At 33.5% G+C, this 19701-nt stretch overlaps 2 protein-coding genes across 4 annotated transcripts; one reads left to right on the forward strand and one right to left on the reverse strand.

Moving 5' to 3' along the window:
• The first annotated feature begins 1097 nt into the window (after positions 1-1097).
• On the forward strand, positions 1098-3025 carry LOC131655556 (small ribosomal subunit protein eS26y-like). The gene is made up of 5 exons (XM_058925402.1): positions 1098-1225; positions 1303-1395; positions 1489-1573; positions 1675-1808; positions 2786-3025. Exons 1-5 carry the CDS (start codon positions 1223-1225, stop codon positions 2861-2863), a joined length of 393 nt encoding a protein of 130 aa, XP_058781385.1. The 5' UTR covers positions 1098-1222; the 3' UTR covers positions 2864-3025.
• Positions 3026-12944: 9919 nt separating this feature from the next.
• On the reverse strand, positions 12945-19701 carry LOC131661185 (uncharacterized). 3 transcript variants are annotated; one of them, XM_058930625.1, is made up of 10 exons: positions 19205-19700; positions 19068-19109; positions 17902-18132; positions 16920-17096; positions 16435-16527; positions 15281-15463; positions 15081-15183; positions 14804-14983; positions 14084-14553; positions 12945-13997 (listed from the first exon to the last, which is right to left on the reverse strand). In XM_058930625.1, exons 3-10 carry the CDS (start codon positions 18103-18105, stop codon positions 13419-13421), a joined length of 1989 nt encoding a protein of 662 aa, XP_058786608.1. In that variant the 5' UTR covers positions 18106-18132; positions 19068-19109; positions 19205-19700; the 3' UTR covers positions 12945-13418. The 3 variants fall into 3 exon arrangements, with proteins under 3 accessions (XP_058786608.1, XP_058786609.1, XP_058786610.1); XM_058930626.1 differs by having other exon boundaries at positions 14804-14974; positions 19068-19701; XM_058930627.1 differs by lacking the exon at positions 15281-15463 and having other exon boundaries at positions 19068-19701.

Below are 19701 nucleotides of genomic sequence, written 5' to 3' on the forward strand. Positions count from 1 at the left end.
TGGCGATAGACAAATAAGGGTACCTTTATATCTTAATTGGCTTATGTGTTTTTCTTAAATTGTGGCGATATGAGTTGAAAATATTTTAAGTAAGATACAATTGTTGATTCTACAACAGAGGTTGGGTATATTACTGCATCAAATACACCAAAGGAAGTTATTTGGATAAATAAGTTCATTAGTGAACTTGACATAATTCCTAGCATTGTGGATCCCATTGATCTCTATTGTGATAACAATGGTGATATCGGAAAATCTAAGGATGATAGATCTCACCAATGATCCAAACACATACTTAGGCGATATCACCTGATTCGAGAGATAATACATATAGGAGATATGGATATATGCAGAGTACCATCACTTGACAATATTGCTGACCCACTCATTAAGCCTCTTGCGCAACATAAGCATGAAGACCAGACTAGATATATGGGTATTAGGTGTATGTCTGATTGACTCTAATGCTAGTGGAAGATTATTGTGTAAGCCCTAGAGGTCAATAGTTTTGGTACTTGTATCGAATTATTTATTATTAATAAAAGACATTTCTTTGTTATGTTTATTTTTCCAAAATAATTAAGTTTGCTGAATAGCTAGTCTGTTTGATTAAATATTAATTGTGACTTAATAATGAGATCCCATTAAACACAATGACACTATTCTTAAAGTATCCATAGTCAAATTTTATGTGAATTGAGATAACAGTAAAGCATTGAGACTATTATGTGAACAGATTGATGATCACATCTCATGGATCATGGATAAAGAGTTATCAAATCTTCATATAGGCATGAATGTTAGAAGTAATATTTATGCTGGATTAACCCACCATGAGAATACCACATAAAATGTTATGCAAGTGTCATAAGTTATTCTCGATGTGATAGTGATGTGTACTACCTTTCGACCTGAAATCACTATGGACCTTATATGTGGAGTAAAGTACTTTGTTTCCAATCAAACATTGTTTGTAACATGATGACCTTAGAGATGAATTAAAATAAAGTTAGTCAAATATTTAAAAGAATAATATACTAGAAAAATATAGGGTGAAACTAGAAAACCAAAAACTTTGAGGGAAACAAATATAAATAGTTAAAACTAATTCTATCATATATAAATACTCGACAGTCACCACTCACACCAAATCTCATTCCTGCAGAACCCTAATCCCTCCTCCAGAGAAACTGCGGCCGAACAGCTCCAACTATCGCCAACTATGGTTAGATTCAATCGCAATCTAAATCTCGATTCCGCATCTCATATTCTCATTCTAACCTCTCAATTTCTTCGTTTCAGACGTTCAAGCGCAGGAATGGAGGTCGCAACAAGCACGGCCGTGGCCATGTCAAATTCATCCGTTGCTCGAACTGTGGAAAATGCTGCCCTAAGGTTTTTCATTTTTTTCTTCTTTTGCGGCTTGAATTTGGGTTTTTAGGTTTTTAGGTATAGGTCATGATTGAATCGGGTTTTTTTGTTTGATAGGATAAGGCCATCAAGCGTTTTCTTGTGAGGAACATTGTTGAACAGGCTGCAGTCAGAGATGTTCAGGAAGCTTGTGTTTATGATCGTATTGTTCTCGACTCTTTACTATTTGTTTGTTAGATTTAAATCGATTGATTTTGTGTTTGTGTTGTTGATTTGATTGGTTTTGTTTTTGTGATTTTGTAGAATACACTCTTCCTAAGCTATACGTCAAGATGCAATACTGTGTGTCCTGTGCTATCCACTCTCATGTTGTGAGGGTGAGATCTCGCACTGATAGGAGGAAGCGTGACCCTCCTCAGCGTTTCATTAGGCGCAGGGTAAATATCTTTTTTCCGTTCTCTATTGTTTGTGAAGTTTTTTTTAATGTAATACTGTTCTGGCAAAGTTTAAATGCTGGAAGTATGATTTTTTATGATATTAATAATATACTATCAAAGCTACACATTTGCCCCTGAAATCATATGTTGAGATGTTTATAACAATGATAAGAACTTACTTTGATTGGACCCATATTTTTTCTAAATTGTTTGTTTCATTATTGAAACTGGCTGTTATAAAAGTGTTATGAAATAGTGGTGGTGCGGTGTATCTCTAGAAAACGTGGGCTACAATATTATAAATTTTGGTTTGGTTTCGCTTTCTTTTTGTGGACTGTTGTTAATGCCCGTTTATTTAGGCACAGGGGAAAGTAGTGTTGTGTGCTTTTTGTTCGCTTGATTCTCTATTTTGTGTGTAGGTTTTATTAGAATAGTGATGAAAATTTGTTGTCAGTTAACATGCCGGAAGGTTGCTTTTTTATTATATTAGTTATTAATCATCAAAGTCACCATCGCCCATGAAATCTAAGTTGATGCTGTCTATGGATAATAGTGGGCTACAATACTATAAATTTGGATTCATTTAGCATTCTTTTGTACTGTTGTTAATTTGAAGGTTATTGTCATCTGATAATGCAATTGTGTATGCTAGTTATCTAATAGGATGTCTGCCTTCCTCTTATGTTTTTTTCTCCATAATATCCCAATTTAGATTTCTTATTTTGGTCAGCCTCTTTGCCTCTTTGTTTAAAGGTTCAGTATGTTGCTTGAGTGAGTGTAGCTGTATTTGTATGTTTATGTCTATGATACATGGTTTTCTATTGGAGGATGTGGTATACCTTGTACTAAAGACTTTTGAGTCTGGCTATGAAATTATTGGACGTGCTTGATCATAGCTGTATTTCTTCTATAATTCTTACATATGCTATATATCTCAATTGGTGGTGCCTAATTTGTTTATTTGGTTCTTTTTCTAGGATGATGCTCCAAGACCCGGTCAACCCGGTCAAGCTCCCCGCCCTGCTGGACCTGGAGCTCCCCCAGCCCGTACCTAGAAGAACCTGATCTGAAAAATTGTTATCTTGTTGAGTCAGTTTGATATCATGAACCTAATTTTGTTTGCTTATTTTTAGATTCCAGTTGTGTAGCCACAATATATTATCACTAAACTTTCTGCATGCGTTTTTGGGCAATACCTACATTTTGGATTATTCTAATTTGATGCTTTTAAATGATTGAATTATTTTTAATAATTGCTTTGAATGTGAAATTGTAGGCTAGCTAGCATGGAGATTTGTTATATTTGAAGTTTATAGAAGTTAGACGTGCTTACCTAAATAAAAGTGTCTTTGTCCAAATGCTGAAAATAATGAATCTAGTATTATGAAATAATATATTTAGAAGTTCAATCATCTTCGTTGAACTTTTATATCCTGAGAGGTTGCGGTAGGGTGTTCGTCTCTATCCTTTACCGTGCATCCAAACATAACAGAATGCAATATATTTTGTTGGCATGGTTAAACAGTACTGACTAGAAATAGTGTCTAATCATTGGCCAAGAGATGTTTGAATTTTGTTAAGAAAGTCTGACAAAGGAAATGCACAATACAAGTCAATTGAGAGTTTGTGCTAGCAGCCCTTGTGCTTGTTAACATTGCCAAAACTCGTTCAAAACAATCGTCAACAATAGAACTCCAACTCCCTTTGAGCAGTTTCAAAAGCCTGGGTCTTGTCCTCCAACATCCTTGACTAATGCATCAACTAACCATGACAACACCAAGAAAGTTGAATTGAACCAAAGCTTTACATATATCATGTATAGAAGCGTGAACCTTCAACAAATACCTTAAATAAGTTTCTCGTTGGGAGGTTAAATTTTACACACTCTACTCCAGTCCGATTCTTCCCTCACGCGTCCAGTCTATTTGAAGAGCTTTCCAGCAGTCGGATACACTGAGAAATAAAGAGAGATAAGTCCGCTTATCAAAACAGACCATGGTGGGATAAAGAGAGATAAGCCTGCTTATCAAAATATGGTGTTCAACTCCTCTCGTAAGGACTGCCCAAAGAGGTAAGTAAAAAATGGCCAATCATCGTCGAAGAGTCAATCCCGGCAATCGCGATAGGGCTAGGGTGAGAGTCGGGGTCCACATGCGAACCTGGGAGAGCAACATTTCGAGAAAGCTCAAGAGGAGGAAGAATGCCTACACCATGGACAAATGGTTATGTTCCCCACTTTAAAACCATACTCTTACCTCATCCTCTATTGCACCTGCACAAAAATATTATCATTATTCCAAGACGAGCATAACAAAGGGAAATCCACGATGACGAGTTAAAAGAATTCTGAGCTTACCAAAGGCAATCCGACGACCATCACAAGAACGAGACCCCATCAACAGGGAGACATATATCAAATGTGTATGATGCTTCTTATCAGCCCCGTCCAATGAGACTACACCCCAGACATAAACCAAGCGGTTAACAAAATCTAACACCTTCGTCTAAAAAGAATCTTCGACGATAAATTTACTTTCTTCGTAAACATAAGGACCATTCCTCACTCCGGACATTTACCTTCCCCACTCCCGACTCAATCTCAAAAAAGTTATGTGAGCTCGAGGATGAATGGGGTAACAAAAAAGAACCAGTCCACAAAAGATTGTGGCTCAGGAAAAACTTCCAAAACCCATATCGTTGGCAGCAAAAGAACCAACTCCTTCACCATTGGTTAGGCTAAAGTACTTTAGTTATAGTGGAAAAGATGAAAGAACATAACTACAGAAGGTTTTCCCTTACTCACACCAGTACTAATAAGCGTTAACGTATGCCCAACTAGTGGGATGGAGTCAAGATGGGGCCACCATCAAATAGTTGAAAACACCCACTTCAAAAGAGGTAAAGGGCTAACAAATTCCCAAAGTTGAAAAGAGATACCCATATAGAGGGATAGTAAAGTTACCATATTCATTGTGAATTCTGTCTTCGTCATTAGGGATAGTAAGCCCCCAAAGCGAAGGTTCACCCACATCAAAAAAATGCTCCATTTAGGTTCCCCTCTTTGGAAAAGATCGAGACAGTCGAAGAATATACAAAACTTTTCCACAAATAGGACGGGTTCACCAAATCCTTTTTCATAGTTTTCCAAGATCTTTTCTCCATATCGCGATAGCAAATTCAAGAATAAGAAAGAAACACTTTGGAGGAGAAAAGGAAGTAACCGTTCATGAATGGGGAGAAAGATAAATCTAGAAGAGAATTGACTCTATTTCTTCTTACATTTATGAACTAACATTATGAAACAAATGGTGTCCTATCAAACATCACTTCTCTCGCACGTAATACTTGAGTATTTCAGTTCCCTAGAAAAATCGCTATCACTTCTTTAAAAAAACCATCTGGAGCTACAAAATAGTAGAGGAAAAGTAAGTATAACCGGTAACTGATGTCTAGAATCCTTCAAACCCTCGAGCTCATTCCCTAACACGAGGGCTTGGGGGGCAACTGTTCCAGGCCATTCATATTTATCTCGATCCGACCATACACCCACGAATCCAACCGCCATAAGACGAGATTATCCCGACCTCAAATCATGTATCTTCTAAGCTTCTCAAATATTATACTGATCACTAGACCCTCAAAGATATGGAAATAGAAGATCGGTACCTCCAACACATCTAATGTTCCTCTGCATTCCATGTCGGGAAAGTAACTAGGTAATTATTTCACTTCCCTGTAACTACAGGATGACACCATTTCAGGTAACAAGTTTGAAACACAATTTGAATACTCAATCTTCATTCACATCTTGACTTAAGCATCAGAGTGCTAACCTTGCAGGTACATCCCGCGCTCCATTGTATCAGAATCTCTCCTCCGCCTTCGCTTACACAACTCTACACATTTATGGTTCTGAAACAAAATATTTGTCATGTCTCATGAACTTCGTAAACTTTCGGATTAAAAAGCTCATGTCTTCGTTAGTATGTGAATCTTTGGGTTCTTTGACTTTGAGTGCAAAAATTTTATTCTTCATGTCACTTTCTTCATTCTTAAACAACCTTTTTATTTTAGTCTTTTGTACTTGGAATTTTCAAAACAAGGTAGCCAAATCCGTAGAAAACAAGTCTTTAAATTCAAATATCGATGTGACTTTAAATTGCCAACTATAGCTTAGGCATCTAAAAACTTTTATAGCTAAATCCTCATTTTAAAATACTTTATCGAATTATCATATTACTAACCATGTGAATGAATATTTTTTTATATCTTGAATGTTTTCTTCATGTTTCATTCTCAAGAGCTCGTACTCATCATGGGTCAATGTGTTCATTCTAGACCTTTTTACCTTAGGTGTACCTTCATAGGTAACTTGAAGAGCGTCCCACATTTCTTTTGTAGAATTAAATTGAGAAATACAAAAAAAAAACTCATCAATACTGAAAATGATAGTGATAGTTGTTTTAAATTTCAAACTGCACTACACATTTTTGTTATACTCTTTGGTCCAAATTTATCTAGGCTTATTTTCCGCATCACCATCAACTAGATGTGTAGGAACAAAATGATCATTTTTTACAATGACTCAAATATAATAATTCATCCCCTCTATAAAGATATTTATCTTCTCTTTTTCATTAAGCATATTCGTCTCCATTAAAGGATGAAAGTTTGTTTAGTGAATATTTTAAAGTCACCATACCTCTTGAGACAATTAGTCTTATAACTAGAGTTTAACTTTGATACCCCTTGTTGACTAAGTAACTTCAAACACAAGATGAGGGTGAATTATTTTATATAGTTTTTGAAAAAAAATTCGCAAAAGATTAGTTTTCACGCTAGTGATCTTTAAGAAATAAGATGAAGTGGAGAATTAAGCGCAGAAGATAAACTTCAAAAATATAAAAGAGAAGAGTTAGAGAGATCACACCAAGATTTATATAAATCCGACCTTAAAACACATAGCCTAATCCAGACTTGAAGAGTTTCCTCTTGAGGTTTTCACCAACAACTTGAACTTTTACACCTGGATCATTCCACAACCTACTTACACCAATATTTTACTCAAATTCAACTTGAAACTTAAATATCACTTACAATGTTAAAATAAAACTAAGCTTTTGATTCACTATTACAACACAATCTGTTCATAACAAAAAATTACATCTTTTACTTTAAGTATTTTACTCTCCCAGTACTAAGATAATGAGAAGTATATAAAAATAGTTTATATGAAGACAATGAGTGAGAGAGAGGAATATGAAATAAGATTCTAATGCTTAAAATAGTGCACAAGGACTCTTTTATGTAGGAGAAAAATTTGACTAAAAAAAGAAAGATTTTTTCTTTACCCACCTCCCTATAGGGGTCATCCCCAGCGAAAATCCCACTTTACTCCTGCTTCGGAAATCCATTTCCGAAATTTTTTTTTTTAAATTTTTCCAGACTTCGGAAGTGCATTTCCAAAAAAATTCCAAAAATTGAAATTTTGATTAGTTCGGAGATGCATCTCCGAAAAAACAAAAAAAAAATCTAAAAATCCCAAAAATTAATTTTAGGATATTAATTAATTCATATATCATAAATTTGATATAATTTATGAGTAATGAATAATAATAATTATATATTTTGATATAATTTATGAGTTATGAATAATAATTATTATATATTTCTATTCTGATTCATATTTTAAAATTTAAAATAATTTTAATTAAAAAAACTAAAATAATTTAACTTACAAAATGAGTTATAATTTTTATTTATATATTTATATATTTATAATAATTATTATGTATTTATAAAAAAAAATTAAAAAAATGAGTGTTTTAATTTATATATTTACATAATAATTATAATAATTATTATATATTTATAAAAATTATTATATATTTATATATTTATATATTTATATATTTATATATTTATATATTTATATATTTATATAATAATTATTATATATTAATTATAAATATATTTATATATTTATATAATAATTATAAAAATTAAAAAAATGAGTGTTTTAATTTATAATAATTATTATATATTTATATATTTATATATTAATTATTATATATTTATATATTATATATTTATATATTTCACTTACAAAATTAATAATTATTATATATTTATATATTTCTATTCTTATTCATAATTAAAAATGAGTTATAATTTTTTATTTAGTTTAAAAAAATTACTTATGAAATTAAAATGTTTTTGATTTATATAAGTTAAAAATAATTTACTTATGGAATTAAAATGTTTTTGATTCATATAAGTTAAAAATAATTTTGAACTTTAAAATTATTTAGAAATTTTTAATTCACATTGATTTTATTGATTCACCTTCATTTTATTGATTCACCTTGATCTTATACCTATTAATTGTATTGATTCACCTTGATTTTAATTTTTTTAATAATTATTGAATTCTTTCGGAAGTGTATATCTGAAACATTCCAAGACCAATTTGGTCTTGGAATATTTCGGATATGCATCTCCGAAGACACCCCCTCCCAAAAAAAATCCCAAAAAAAAGGTGTTTTCGAAAATGCATATCCGAAAACCCAAAAAAGGGTGTTTTCGGAAATGTATCTCCGAAAACACTTTTTTTGTGTTTTCGGAAGTGCATTTCCGAAATAAGACAAATTTTGGAAGAAAAAAAAAGCGTTTCGGAAATACATTTCCGAAGTGAGGGTATTTTGAGTTTTTCACCAGAGGTGGCCAAGAAAAGAGGGAGGTAGAGAAAAAAATTTCCAAAAAGAAATAATCCATGGACTAAAAATTTGACTAAAAATATGGAAACATGTTCGCCAGTTTGAAGCCTAATTGATTAAAAGAGTTCCTAACATTAGGTGGTGAGTTCGCTCCTTAATCAATTAGATATAAGTTCTAATTAATTAGAGAGAAAGATTCTTTTTTCCTAATTGATTATGACGCTTTCTAGTTGATTAGACAGTGACCATAAACAATTTTTAAAAAGGTTTTGAAATTGTAAAATCATTTAGTATGTATGTGCATTGTCTTAGTACCTTGACAACTACTATTGCTTAATTTACATACTATTGATCCAAAACAGATAAATATAAACTAAAACACATGATCAAACATGTTTTCTCAACTTTAATTCCTTTTAATGTTGTTCTTGCTTAATTTACAAACTATTGATCCAAAACAGATAAATATAAACTAAAACACATGATCAACCATGTTTTCTCAACTTTAATTCCTTTTAATGTTGTTCTTTGTATTTGACTATCGTTGATCAAACATCAGAGCATTATTTAACTTCACTTTGAATAACTTTAATCTTTTTCTACATTGGTGATGTTCGTGATTCATTTAGCTTTGCTCTTTAATCATCATCAAAATCACAGATATTATCATAACCTGCACACACATGGAACTGTTTTTTCTAATTGTACCTCCACAATTGGAGCTATCTCGGCCAATTTTCTAGGCTAGCACAAATTAAGACTAAATATAATTCAATTAACGCACGAGAAGTATTACCATTCAGCTAAGAATACAAAGTCATGTTCTTGAATTTATGCTATAATATTGATATACTTTGAACTAAGAGTGTATGTATCTCATTGTGCTGCAGTACAATCGCAATGTTCATTTACTCCCCAGCCTAGCAAAAGTCACATTTGCAGTCTAATTTTTTTTAATCTACCATGAGCGGATTCAACTCTATTTATGGTGATATTTTCAAAGTGTCTAACCCGATTAGTTCAAGCACACACTATTTTCTCCTTTATTTGGTCTAATATTGTAGTTTCAACACATTTTTTAAAAAACTGAATATTTTGTACGCACACATCTGAACCGTATGCCATAATCAATATAAGACTCCTCTATAGAATAATTTGTTGTAGTATTCCATGCTTCCATAATGGGTTCAAATATTTGTTAAAATTTTTGAAGACCTGATTGATCTACTAGTCTACTTAAATTTTTTGAACATTTGTATAGAAGCAATTCAACTAATGTTTAAATGGACTAACAAATTAAAAGATCAATTAGACTAAATGCTTATTTGCATTGACTTATTCGAATTTACCTTATCGCATAAGTTTTGTGATAATATTTGTTTAAAAAAACTTATAAAAACAATTAATGAGATTGTTCATAAGTTTTTTTAACTTATTTTTATAAGTTCTTCAAGATAACTTAGCTTTACTTTTTTTATTTTAAATCAAAGTACAAAATACAATATAATAATAACAATAATAAAGTTATTCATATTTATGGGAAATTTTTATTCCACCCGATGGTCCAAAGAAGAACCTTATGCAAATCTTAAAATGCCCCTATAAAACCGGAAATATATTTCCAGTGCAGACCATTTGTTGATAAAATTGATTGAAAATCGAAAGCATATTTGCGGTTTCAAACCGACAATATATTTCCGGTTTCTTCTGTTTCCTAAACCAGAACAAAACCATTTAATCATTTTTATATATTTACAATTCATTCGCACATATTACGAATACCTGTACAATTGGAAAAAAGCCACAAATTATTGAATAACAAAACGCTAATGAACCATAACTACTGAATATATATAAAGTGTAGTAATACGAGATACAAAAAATGTAATCCAAAATGTAATACAAAAAAATTACAACCAAATAAATAAAAAAAAGTAACAAAAGCTACTGGGTGTTGCGGATGATGAGTCGTCCTGTCACCCTAGTTTCACTGATGCTTGATGCTTTAGAACGACTTCGGTTGCAAATATGGTGTATTTGGTGAAAATGAAATTGAGAGAGTATTGAGAGTTGTTGTGTTATGTTTTTCTTTTTGAAACTGTAATGGGAGTGAAAGAGGTAGTGCGTCGTTTAGGTGCCCCACGAACCAAAAATATACTTCTGGTTGCATACCGTAGTTATATTTCCAGTTAGTTTCAACGTTAATGTCAATATTGGTACGTACAAGAAATATACTTCTGATTTTGAGGGGCATTTAAGGAATTTTGTGTGGTGTGCTAGAAAAGCATGGGGTGGAATAAGAATTTCTTTTTTTATGGCTCGTGGGTTAGTCTTTTAACTAAATAAGTTTATAAAAAAGCCCAAACATTTTCTATTTAAAAAAATTGGTCTAGCCTAGGGCTATATAGGTTAGGCCGTAGGCCCCTGTTAGTTGGTCTAGCCTATTTCCACTTCTAAGTATAAGTAGGAAATATTTTTGCAACCAGAATTCATTAGTGAAGTATCATGACATATTTTCTAGGTCCTTCAACAAATTGTGGTACATTTATAGAGTCCAAGTAACAATATTCTCCTTTTCATATTCCATAAAATAAAAACCAAATCAACATGTCATATTTATAGAAGTAACACCAATCATTTCAATAAAGGATAACATATATTTATTTATCCTGTGTCATGCACATTTTCACACATCCTTGATCGGAATGTCATCAAATTTCAACTTTACGAAAGATTCTTTATACTCGCCACTTTTTTCATGATTCATCACAATAAATGATATTCTTTTATCATAATCGAACTCAGACATAAAATCAAACCTCTTGATAAGTATCTCAAAATCTAACTTAGCAGCTACCGAGCAGACTCACATAAGCATATGATCACATAACATAAACGTCTGTTTAGGGTAAAATATTTCTCAACATCAATGTATGCAATATTAGATTTGACTCGACTGACCAACCTGATACATTAGATGTGTTTACAACATCAAGGTGTATCATTCATACAACTATTAAAGTGAGAAAAAACATAGTCAACCAAATATTACACTAGCTCAAAAGGTTATTTTCATACAAAGTTTTATAGATTCATAAAGTTTTCTTCCTCCTTATTTCAATAACAAATTCTAACTTATCAATTACCGGTTCTTAAGGAGATTTCCTCAAGACACGGCCGTGTAAGACCTACTGCACAAAAGACTTGACTTCATCATAATTTGCTAAGGAATTAAGATTTAAGATGAATGTTCAAAGGTTTGCCCACTAAGGAATTAGGAACAAACATCCTTAAGAGCCGATAATTGATAAGTTAGAACTTGTTATTGAAATAAGGATCCAGAGTTATTACATGTTAATGCACACACCTATCCTGGTATGTTACTCATATTTGGCCAAGTTAACCTTTTATGTTTGTTTGCTATTTAATTCAGAATTTTCCAAATCAAAATCCCAAGACTTTTGTTTAATTGAATTGAAATATAACTCTATAACCTCACGCAGTCATTGAAATTGATAGTTGAGATTTCTCATTATTATTACATTGGCAAAATAGTACAGTTGCTATTTTACCGATCAAACAAGAAAGACTAATATATAAATAAGTGGAAAAAAATATAGATATACATTATACTTAATTTAGGACGATTATGATGTTTAAAGTACATAGTAATTATTATGTGACCAAACACAATAATTAAATAAGAAATTTTTTTTGTGAAGATTTTAGAAAATATGAAAGAGTCTTTAATGAGGTTTGAACATCCCTACAATAAGTGCTATTGCACAACATGCTAGATCATATATTAGAGGTCTCATGTTGGACACATCAAGCACTTTTTGTGCGCATATGTCTAACAATTAAGAACTTCAAATCATTCTCATTATATATATATATATATATATATATATATATATATATATATATATATATATATATATGTGTGTGTGTGTGTGTGATCTAGCATCTTCTGCAAATAACAATTTCATTTACCGATTTAAGGAGATGATTGAATCCACTTTGAAGCCAATATAATCAAACGATTGCTCCCTTCATAGGGGATGCAGGTAGAATACATGATCCGCTAGTAACAATGTCTCAATGAACACATCAAGTAGGAGCACACAGCTTATCAAAAAAAAAAAAGTAGGAGCACACATCTTTTAGTGCAACAATTGCTTCTCCAAGCTGAGAAGTGAAAATTGTTTGTTGCTAGTCTCCAATATTTTATGAAGCCTGACCAAACCCAATATTTTTCATAAAGCTAACTACCTTTCATTTGGAAGACCACCTTTGACAACATTCTGTCTTGGGTGGATCACTTTTTCAACAACATTCCATATTGATGTTGAAACCGTTACAATGAACCATTAATCGAGCCTGGTCCAACTTGTTTCATATCTCTCATTGAAGACAGACATTTGATTTTCAAAGAGAAATATTCATAGAGGTATGATTTGGTTTTCAAAAATATTCATATAGAGGCATGGAGGTGAAGTGTCCACATAATTGTAGCATATACATTATAAGTTATTGTACTGTAAAACACAAATCATGTACAACATCACTGGATTTTAGAAGGAGAAAAGATATGCTACTGTTCCAACAAAAATGGTAAGCTCTTCCAATGGAAAGAGGAGAGCAATGGGTATAAAACCAAAAGGCAGAAAGAAATTTGTGAACATCCTTACCAAAGACTTATTTTTATGAAGTCTATATCTTATCACTAGCAACCAATTCTAGTTTCTCCCAAAATTTAAATCTAAAAATGAGAATGGATTGACACCACCATTACTATTAAACTTGGTATTTCCCAGAGAAGAACCTGCAGTAAAAAGCATCACACTAGATGTTATCCTCGATATCCTACAAAATTGCTATAGGTTAGACACTGTCAACCCGTCTTCTCTTCAATCCGAGCATATTTTCCTTTTGTCTCCACTGCCAGACTTGAAACAACTGGTATAGTAGCGCTAGAATCCCCTTTTTGACTCTTTCTTCCCAAACTCAGGCCTGTCGCTGGTTGCGAGATACTGTGAGTTCCAAACTCGAGAAGCATTTGAGGCAATGAGGAATTATGGTACAGCTCGGATTGTTGGGATGCTGACGAAGTCCTGTTGCCAATGCATGAAAGAAGAGGAAAATCTTCATTTGAGAGATCAAATGACTTGGAGCTATTTTCATTCATGTCAGTCTCAGAAGGAACCCCTTCTATTTCCTTTCTCTCCGATTGTTGGGATGCTGACGAAGTGCTGTTGCCAATGCTTGAAAGAAGAGGAAAATCTTCATTTAAGAACTCAAAGGACTTGGAGCTATTATCATTCATATCAGTCTCAGAAGGAACCTCTTCTATTTCCTTTCTCTCCAATGGTTTGGGCAATGCATTAGCATTACTATTATTGTTATTACTCCCAGTACCGAATCTCCGTGGTCTGGAGCCTTTCGCACGGGCATTCCAGTATGTAGTAAGAGTCTGAGTCAGAAAAATGCAAGCATTTAGAGACTGATAAAAATGAGTTATCATAAAATAAATAAAGTTTGAAAACAAAAGCAATTTACCATGTCAGGTATATATGTGCCTGTTCCTCGTGATTTCCCTGTTTCTTCAAGGCTATAAGTTGGTTGTGGAGGAGCATTTGGATGAAAGAATGTCTGCCTAGGGATAGTACCTCTATGATAATACCGAAGCCAGTTTTGTTGTACCTTAAGCATATCAGCATCAAATGGTATCAGTGGGGAACTTGAAGGTGCAACAAGTGGCACCGCATAGTTACGATACATCTGAACATGTTGTAAGCCACCATAGAAACTGTCACAATCTCCAACAAGGACAGGCTCTTCAGATCTTCCAGTACCAAATGCAGGAACAGGAACATCGATATCTGGCCTTTGCCCTTTCCCATTTCTATTCAAGGTGTTCATGAAAAACACCTCCAGTGCTCCACCTATGCTTTCTCCTGGAAGGTTAAGAATCTCCTTAAGCTTTTCAGCACCGAAGGCAAAAGCATAACCAATTCGATGTAAAGTACCTGGAGGAAGAAAGTTAACAGTTGACGAGTGTGTTGGAATCAAAGAATCAACTCTAAATATTTATTATTAGGATTTGAGTTTATTATTAGGACTAAGATTATCAAGTAATATCAATTAGTATTTATTGCATTAGTCACTAGTATGCAACATTGTTGGGAGCTTAACGATGTTTTCATAGTAAAGTATGAAGTTGGCTTACAAGCAACTAAAGTACAAATAAAAATATTCACCGCAACCAAGAAAAATTACTTTTGTTGACACTGCGGCCTAGGTTGTTGTCGCTTTTTAGAGGATCCAAAATGTTCATGCACTTGATGGGAAATTCACGGGGTGAAGTCTCGCATGCCTTTGGAACAGAGCACATATCCCTGTAATTTTTCAGAAGCTCTTTACTGAGCAGCAATCCACCTCGATCAGATTCTGGTTTCTCTGCAACAAGTTGGTATCAAGGACCAAAGATTTGAAAATAAATAATCCCACTGAATAAACTACACCCAATAGCTTATGCAGCCCCCATAACACTTACCGACAATTTCTGGAAGGGAGGATAATGGTTGTGGACCATCTATGGTGATATAATTTTTCTCCCAATCAAATGTGCTGTAGTAGTCCAAAAATTTGTACAGCACCTGCTAGTAGCAGCAGTTCAGTGGTTTTATTCTTTATGCAGAGGTGATTACAAATGCTAAAAGGGTTGAAAGAATATTAATAAAAGACTTCACTCACCTCTAAAGGACCGCACAATGATGAATGAAAACAATTGATAATATATAGAACTAATATTTCAAGTGCATATGTTGAGAGCAGGCCATGGTGTGCACCAAGAAGCCGGCTCTCATAATAGCACCAAGCTTTGACTAAGATTATACTGCGTTTCAAGACATGGTTTTTCCCGACAAGTTGGTCAACCTGAGTTTTTTTTTTAAAATGAAAAAAGAATTAGCAAAGCCTGAATATGAGAAAAATGCACAGGAAAAGAGAATAATAGGAGGCTAAATAAACAATGAACTCAAATGTTGAGTTGAGACCACTACAAATCAACCAGACTGAATAGAGGCACACAAATATGAACCCCAAATTTATGGACCTCAAAAATAGAGATCAGTCAAGTAGTAGAAACTGTAGGAAGGAAAGGGGAAGCAAAATCAAATATGTATAATAACATTTAAAGAAAATGAGTAAAATTGACAAGAAAGCTAAATGCTATGTTATCAATTTGGATAGGGGTGCTGCCATCCCCAAAAAGGGAACGGAACAGAAGAGGTAAGCAGAACAGACGATATTTTAGTGACTTGGACACTAATACAGTTAATACTAATGAACACGTAATTGTTAAAAACTAAAATAAATTAATTAAATTCATGAAGTATTCATCTTTAGAAATAAAAACCATAAGTCTTAAGCAAAACATACTTCCAAATGCCAATAAAACAACTTTGCTATCCTTAAAAATTTAAGGATAATATCATATATGGCTGACGCGGCCGGAGCAGCCACGTCAGGAAGGCGTAGTTCCGAATCCAATCCTATTATCGTGGTCGTTCCAGCCGAGTCATCCATCTGTGACGGAACGGCGCAGCCTGACGCGGTTTTTTTAGGTTTTGCTGTTCCATGCCGAGTTTAATAACATAGGCTAAATGGAGAAAAATCTATACTTAAATTAGATGAAATGGCAATCCTAACATGGCATATGATTTCATATATTTACTACTTAGACAAACTAACTAACCACATATTAGTTCTCCAGTAATCAGATTTCAGATTTATATAAACTAACAGTAACACAAGGGAAATTAAAGCTTATAGATTTTAAGCTCATGGTATATTGAACTCAGAATATGAACTAGTTGTAAATATTAATTAGCAAAAATAAGATTTACCTCCTCCAGAAAGCGCAGAGCATAGAGTCCAGCCATCTGGTTGAAAGAGATGTCAACTGCTATACTTTTCACTGTGCATTTTACAACCTTTACCTGCATCCAATATCCAGGCATAAAAAAGGAAGTCGTATAAAGTTGAGAGATACTAATTTTACCAAAACATTAAACACTATTTTCTTAAGAGAAAAATCTCAAAAAGAAATAATTTTAAATATAAAAAGTAAAAAAGCAATGACAGCAGTGGAGATGCTAAGAAATCGAAATTCAATAACTATCTATGAAGCACGGACACCTCGAAGACGACCTCGACACTGACACTGCGGCACTGATAATAATTTGAAAAAAATGAATAAATTAAATGTAATCACAAGGGTCGGTGCAGGTGTTTGACTCCGACACGGGCATGGACACCCCTTTTTTCAGAGGTGTCGGTGCTACATAGATAACTATAACATGCAGCTTAAATAGAAATTTTGTTTCTAAACCTGCGCACGTATATGTTGTATGTCTTTCACTTCGTATTCAAGATCTTCTCCACTTCCAAGTAGATTGCATACTGCTTGTGCTAAATCCTCCTCTACACTTTCTTGACTGAGAACTGTCAAGTCAATATCTCCATCTGGAAGGTAAGTTTTTAGTGGGACTGATCCGAACACGAATACCTGTAGTTGGCACACAAAACATAAAATGTTTATTTATGGACAACACTATAACGAAATGCGCATAATGAAACCAATTTGTTTTTGGCACCTTAAAGCTTTTGAAATGGAGGAAATTGCGTTTTCAGACTAGGGTCAAATTCTTCAAATCAATAAACGTTCACCAGAGTAAACAAATAATGGTGAACTCACCTCAACATTATTCAATTCAAGCATTTCTAACTTGATTACCAGGAGAAAAATTAAATTGTTGCAAGGCCGGATACCAAGATTTAAAAAAAAAAACCATATATGCTAAAAACTAAGAAAATATTAGCCGTTATTTAACGACACCGGATCTTGGATAATCTCAGATACCGTTTTAGGTTTTATATTGAGCCTAACGCATCCTTACAAAGATGACTTGTAAGGTGCAGAGTTTCTCCCACTTATAAACACTTTTTCAAGTCACAACTCATCCAATATGACACTCTTAACAAAGACAAAAACATTTTGTCAAAAAAAAAAAAAAACAGACAAAAACACATTGAATGGAAAGTTGAAGCCATCCTGCATAAATAAGGTTATGCGGATCTTCTGGGCTTGCAAACGGTAAGATTGGTCTTCAAGAACGTTTTAAGTTAAATTTAAATACGTACATATATAAAAGAAAAGAGTAGTAAAACCGTGCTTGTATCAACCAATCAATTTTAAACAGCAAACAAAGCAGAAAACATCAAAAAGCACCCAACAAGAGAAAATCAAAGACATAACCAACTCCAACAATCGAAGGTTACAAGTATGATAAACTGAATCAAAATATTCAAACCTCTCCCCCATAGTAACCTCCAATCAGCCTCTGAACGAAATCAATAATCTGCTTTCTGTTCACCTCAGAAACAACATTAGGTTGAATTGTACATAGTATTTCCTGGGCCCTCTCTTCAGCCATCAACCAAAGCTCCTCATCAATTGGTAAGTGCGGTTGGTTAGGCGAGGAGGACAATAACAAATTTTCTTGTATAGTATCCATGGCTGCCAATATCAGAACTCAGATGTTCTGCATATAAAACCAAGATTAGATAACACTCAAATGCAACAGTGGGTGGGAAAGTTGGAAATATTGAAAAGTAACTAAGCACGCATACGACTAACATGTCAGCTTCATCAGTAAAGAGAAAATGGAAGTGATTAAATGTAAATACAGGCCATTAAAAGTAAATACATCCACATGTATCAATTTTGTGTCAGTGTTGGTACATGTGAGATACCAAACGGACACGTGTTGGACACCAGATACACCTTCAATCTATAGTGTCAGTCTTGAATAATTAAAAAGACAAAAAGAAAATAGATCGAAAATTGGTTTGTGAGAGATTTGTGAGAGGCAAGCTCTTTACGTTTGACCTCGGTTTGTTGCTGATGGGAAAATTCATTGGTGACAGATGTTAGAAACAAATTGTAATGAAAACACAACTGAACATGATAAAAACCCTACCCCAGAAAAAGGGAAAATGTTAGGGCTGATTTCACCTTTACTCCAAAATTCATTCAATCAGTTTGATCCATTCTACAACCGAGCTAAACAAATTAACAATCAAATCATGGTTACTGATCAAGAGGCACTTATTGTTACAAACTATTAACCCCAAACCGATCCAATTGAAGAGCTTCACAGCTAGCCATGCAAATCTATAAAACCAAGCAGTCCATAAACCCTAAATTCAACTTAACAAGGCTTGTATGCTACAAAAGCTATAGATCAAACTACAAAACAAGTATATATAGGCTAAGGAGAACAGTTGCAGAATGGATTCAACAGTAGATTACAGTATATAACACAATTTCATATTCAACAGCAGATTGGATATTCATATTCAAATTCAATCAAGGATAGAGCACAATGACATTAGAGTATTTAGGTCACTGAGAATTCTAGGTCTAATCATGATCAAACACAAGTTCATAAAATGACTGAGAAGAGATTGAATTTACCTCAACAAAACCTTGAGAAGAGATTGAATTTATCTAAAAAACCTGAAAAGATTTCAGCTATATAAACTGATACAGAACTGCTTAACCTAAAACAAGTCATTAATGGCAACGGAGAAGGAAGAAGAAGAAATCAAAACCATAATTTCCTATTGATTTAGTGGACCCCACATTTCCTATCAGAAACGAGGTTTATAGCTGCTCATTCTGCTTCTAATCGGACACAGAATCACTCCTTTATATAACTCCAAAAAAGGAAGAAAATAAAACAAGATAAGAACAAACGGAAAAGAAAAAAAAAAATCTTTTTTCTCCCAAATTTCGTAAATTCATTTAATTCCGATTCTATACACGTGTAACCGTTCCCGGCGTTTTTTTTCCTTCGCCAGAAGACAAATTTTCAGTTATTTCTTTTCCGTCATCGTTTTCCGACGCCATGTTGTTAACTATCACTTCTTCTTCGCATTTTCCTCCGCAATACCGCTTTCGGTGTCAATGCGGTAATTCTGTTCCCGGAAATGATTTTCAAACGGAACGTGGTTTGGAGTTTGATACCGGGGGCGCATTTTAACGGCGAGAGAGTGCTACTGGGAGAGACTTCGGTGTGCTCGCTGCTTCATTGCAGAAGAATGTGAAA

This window comes from Vicia villosa, linkage group LG3 (assembly GCF_029867415.1).
Source record: "Vicia villosa cultivar HV-30 ecotype Madison, WI linkage group LG3, Vvil1.0, whole genome shotgun sequence".
Classification (NCBI taxonomy): Eukaryota; Viridiplantae; Streptophyta; class Magnoliopsida; order Fabales; family Fabaceae; genus Vicia; species Vicia villosa.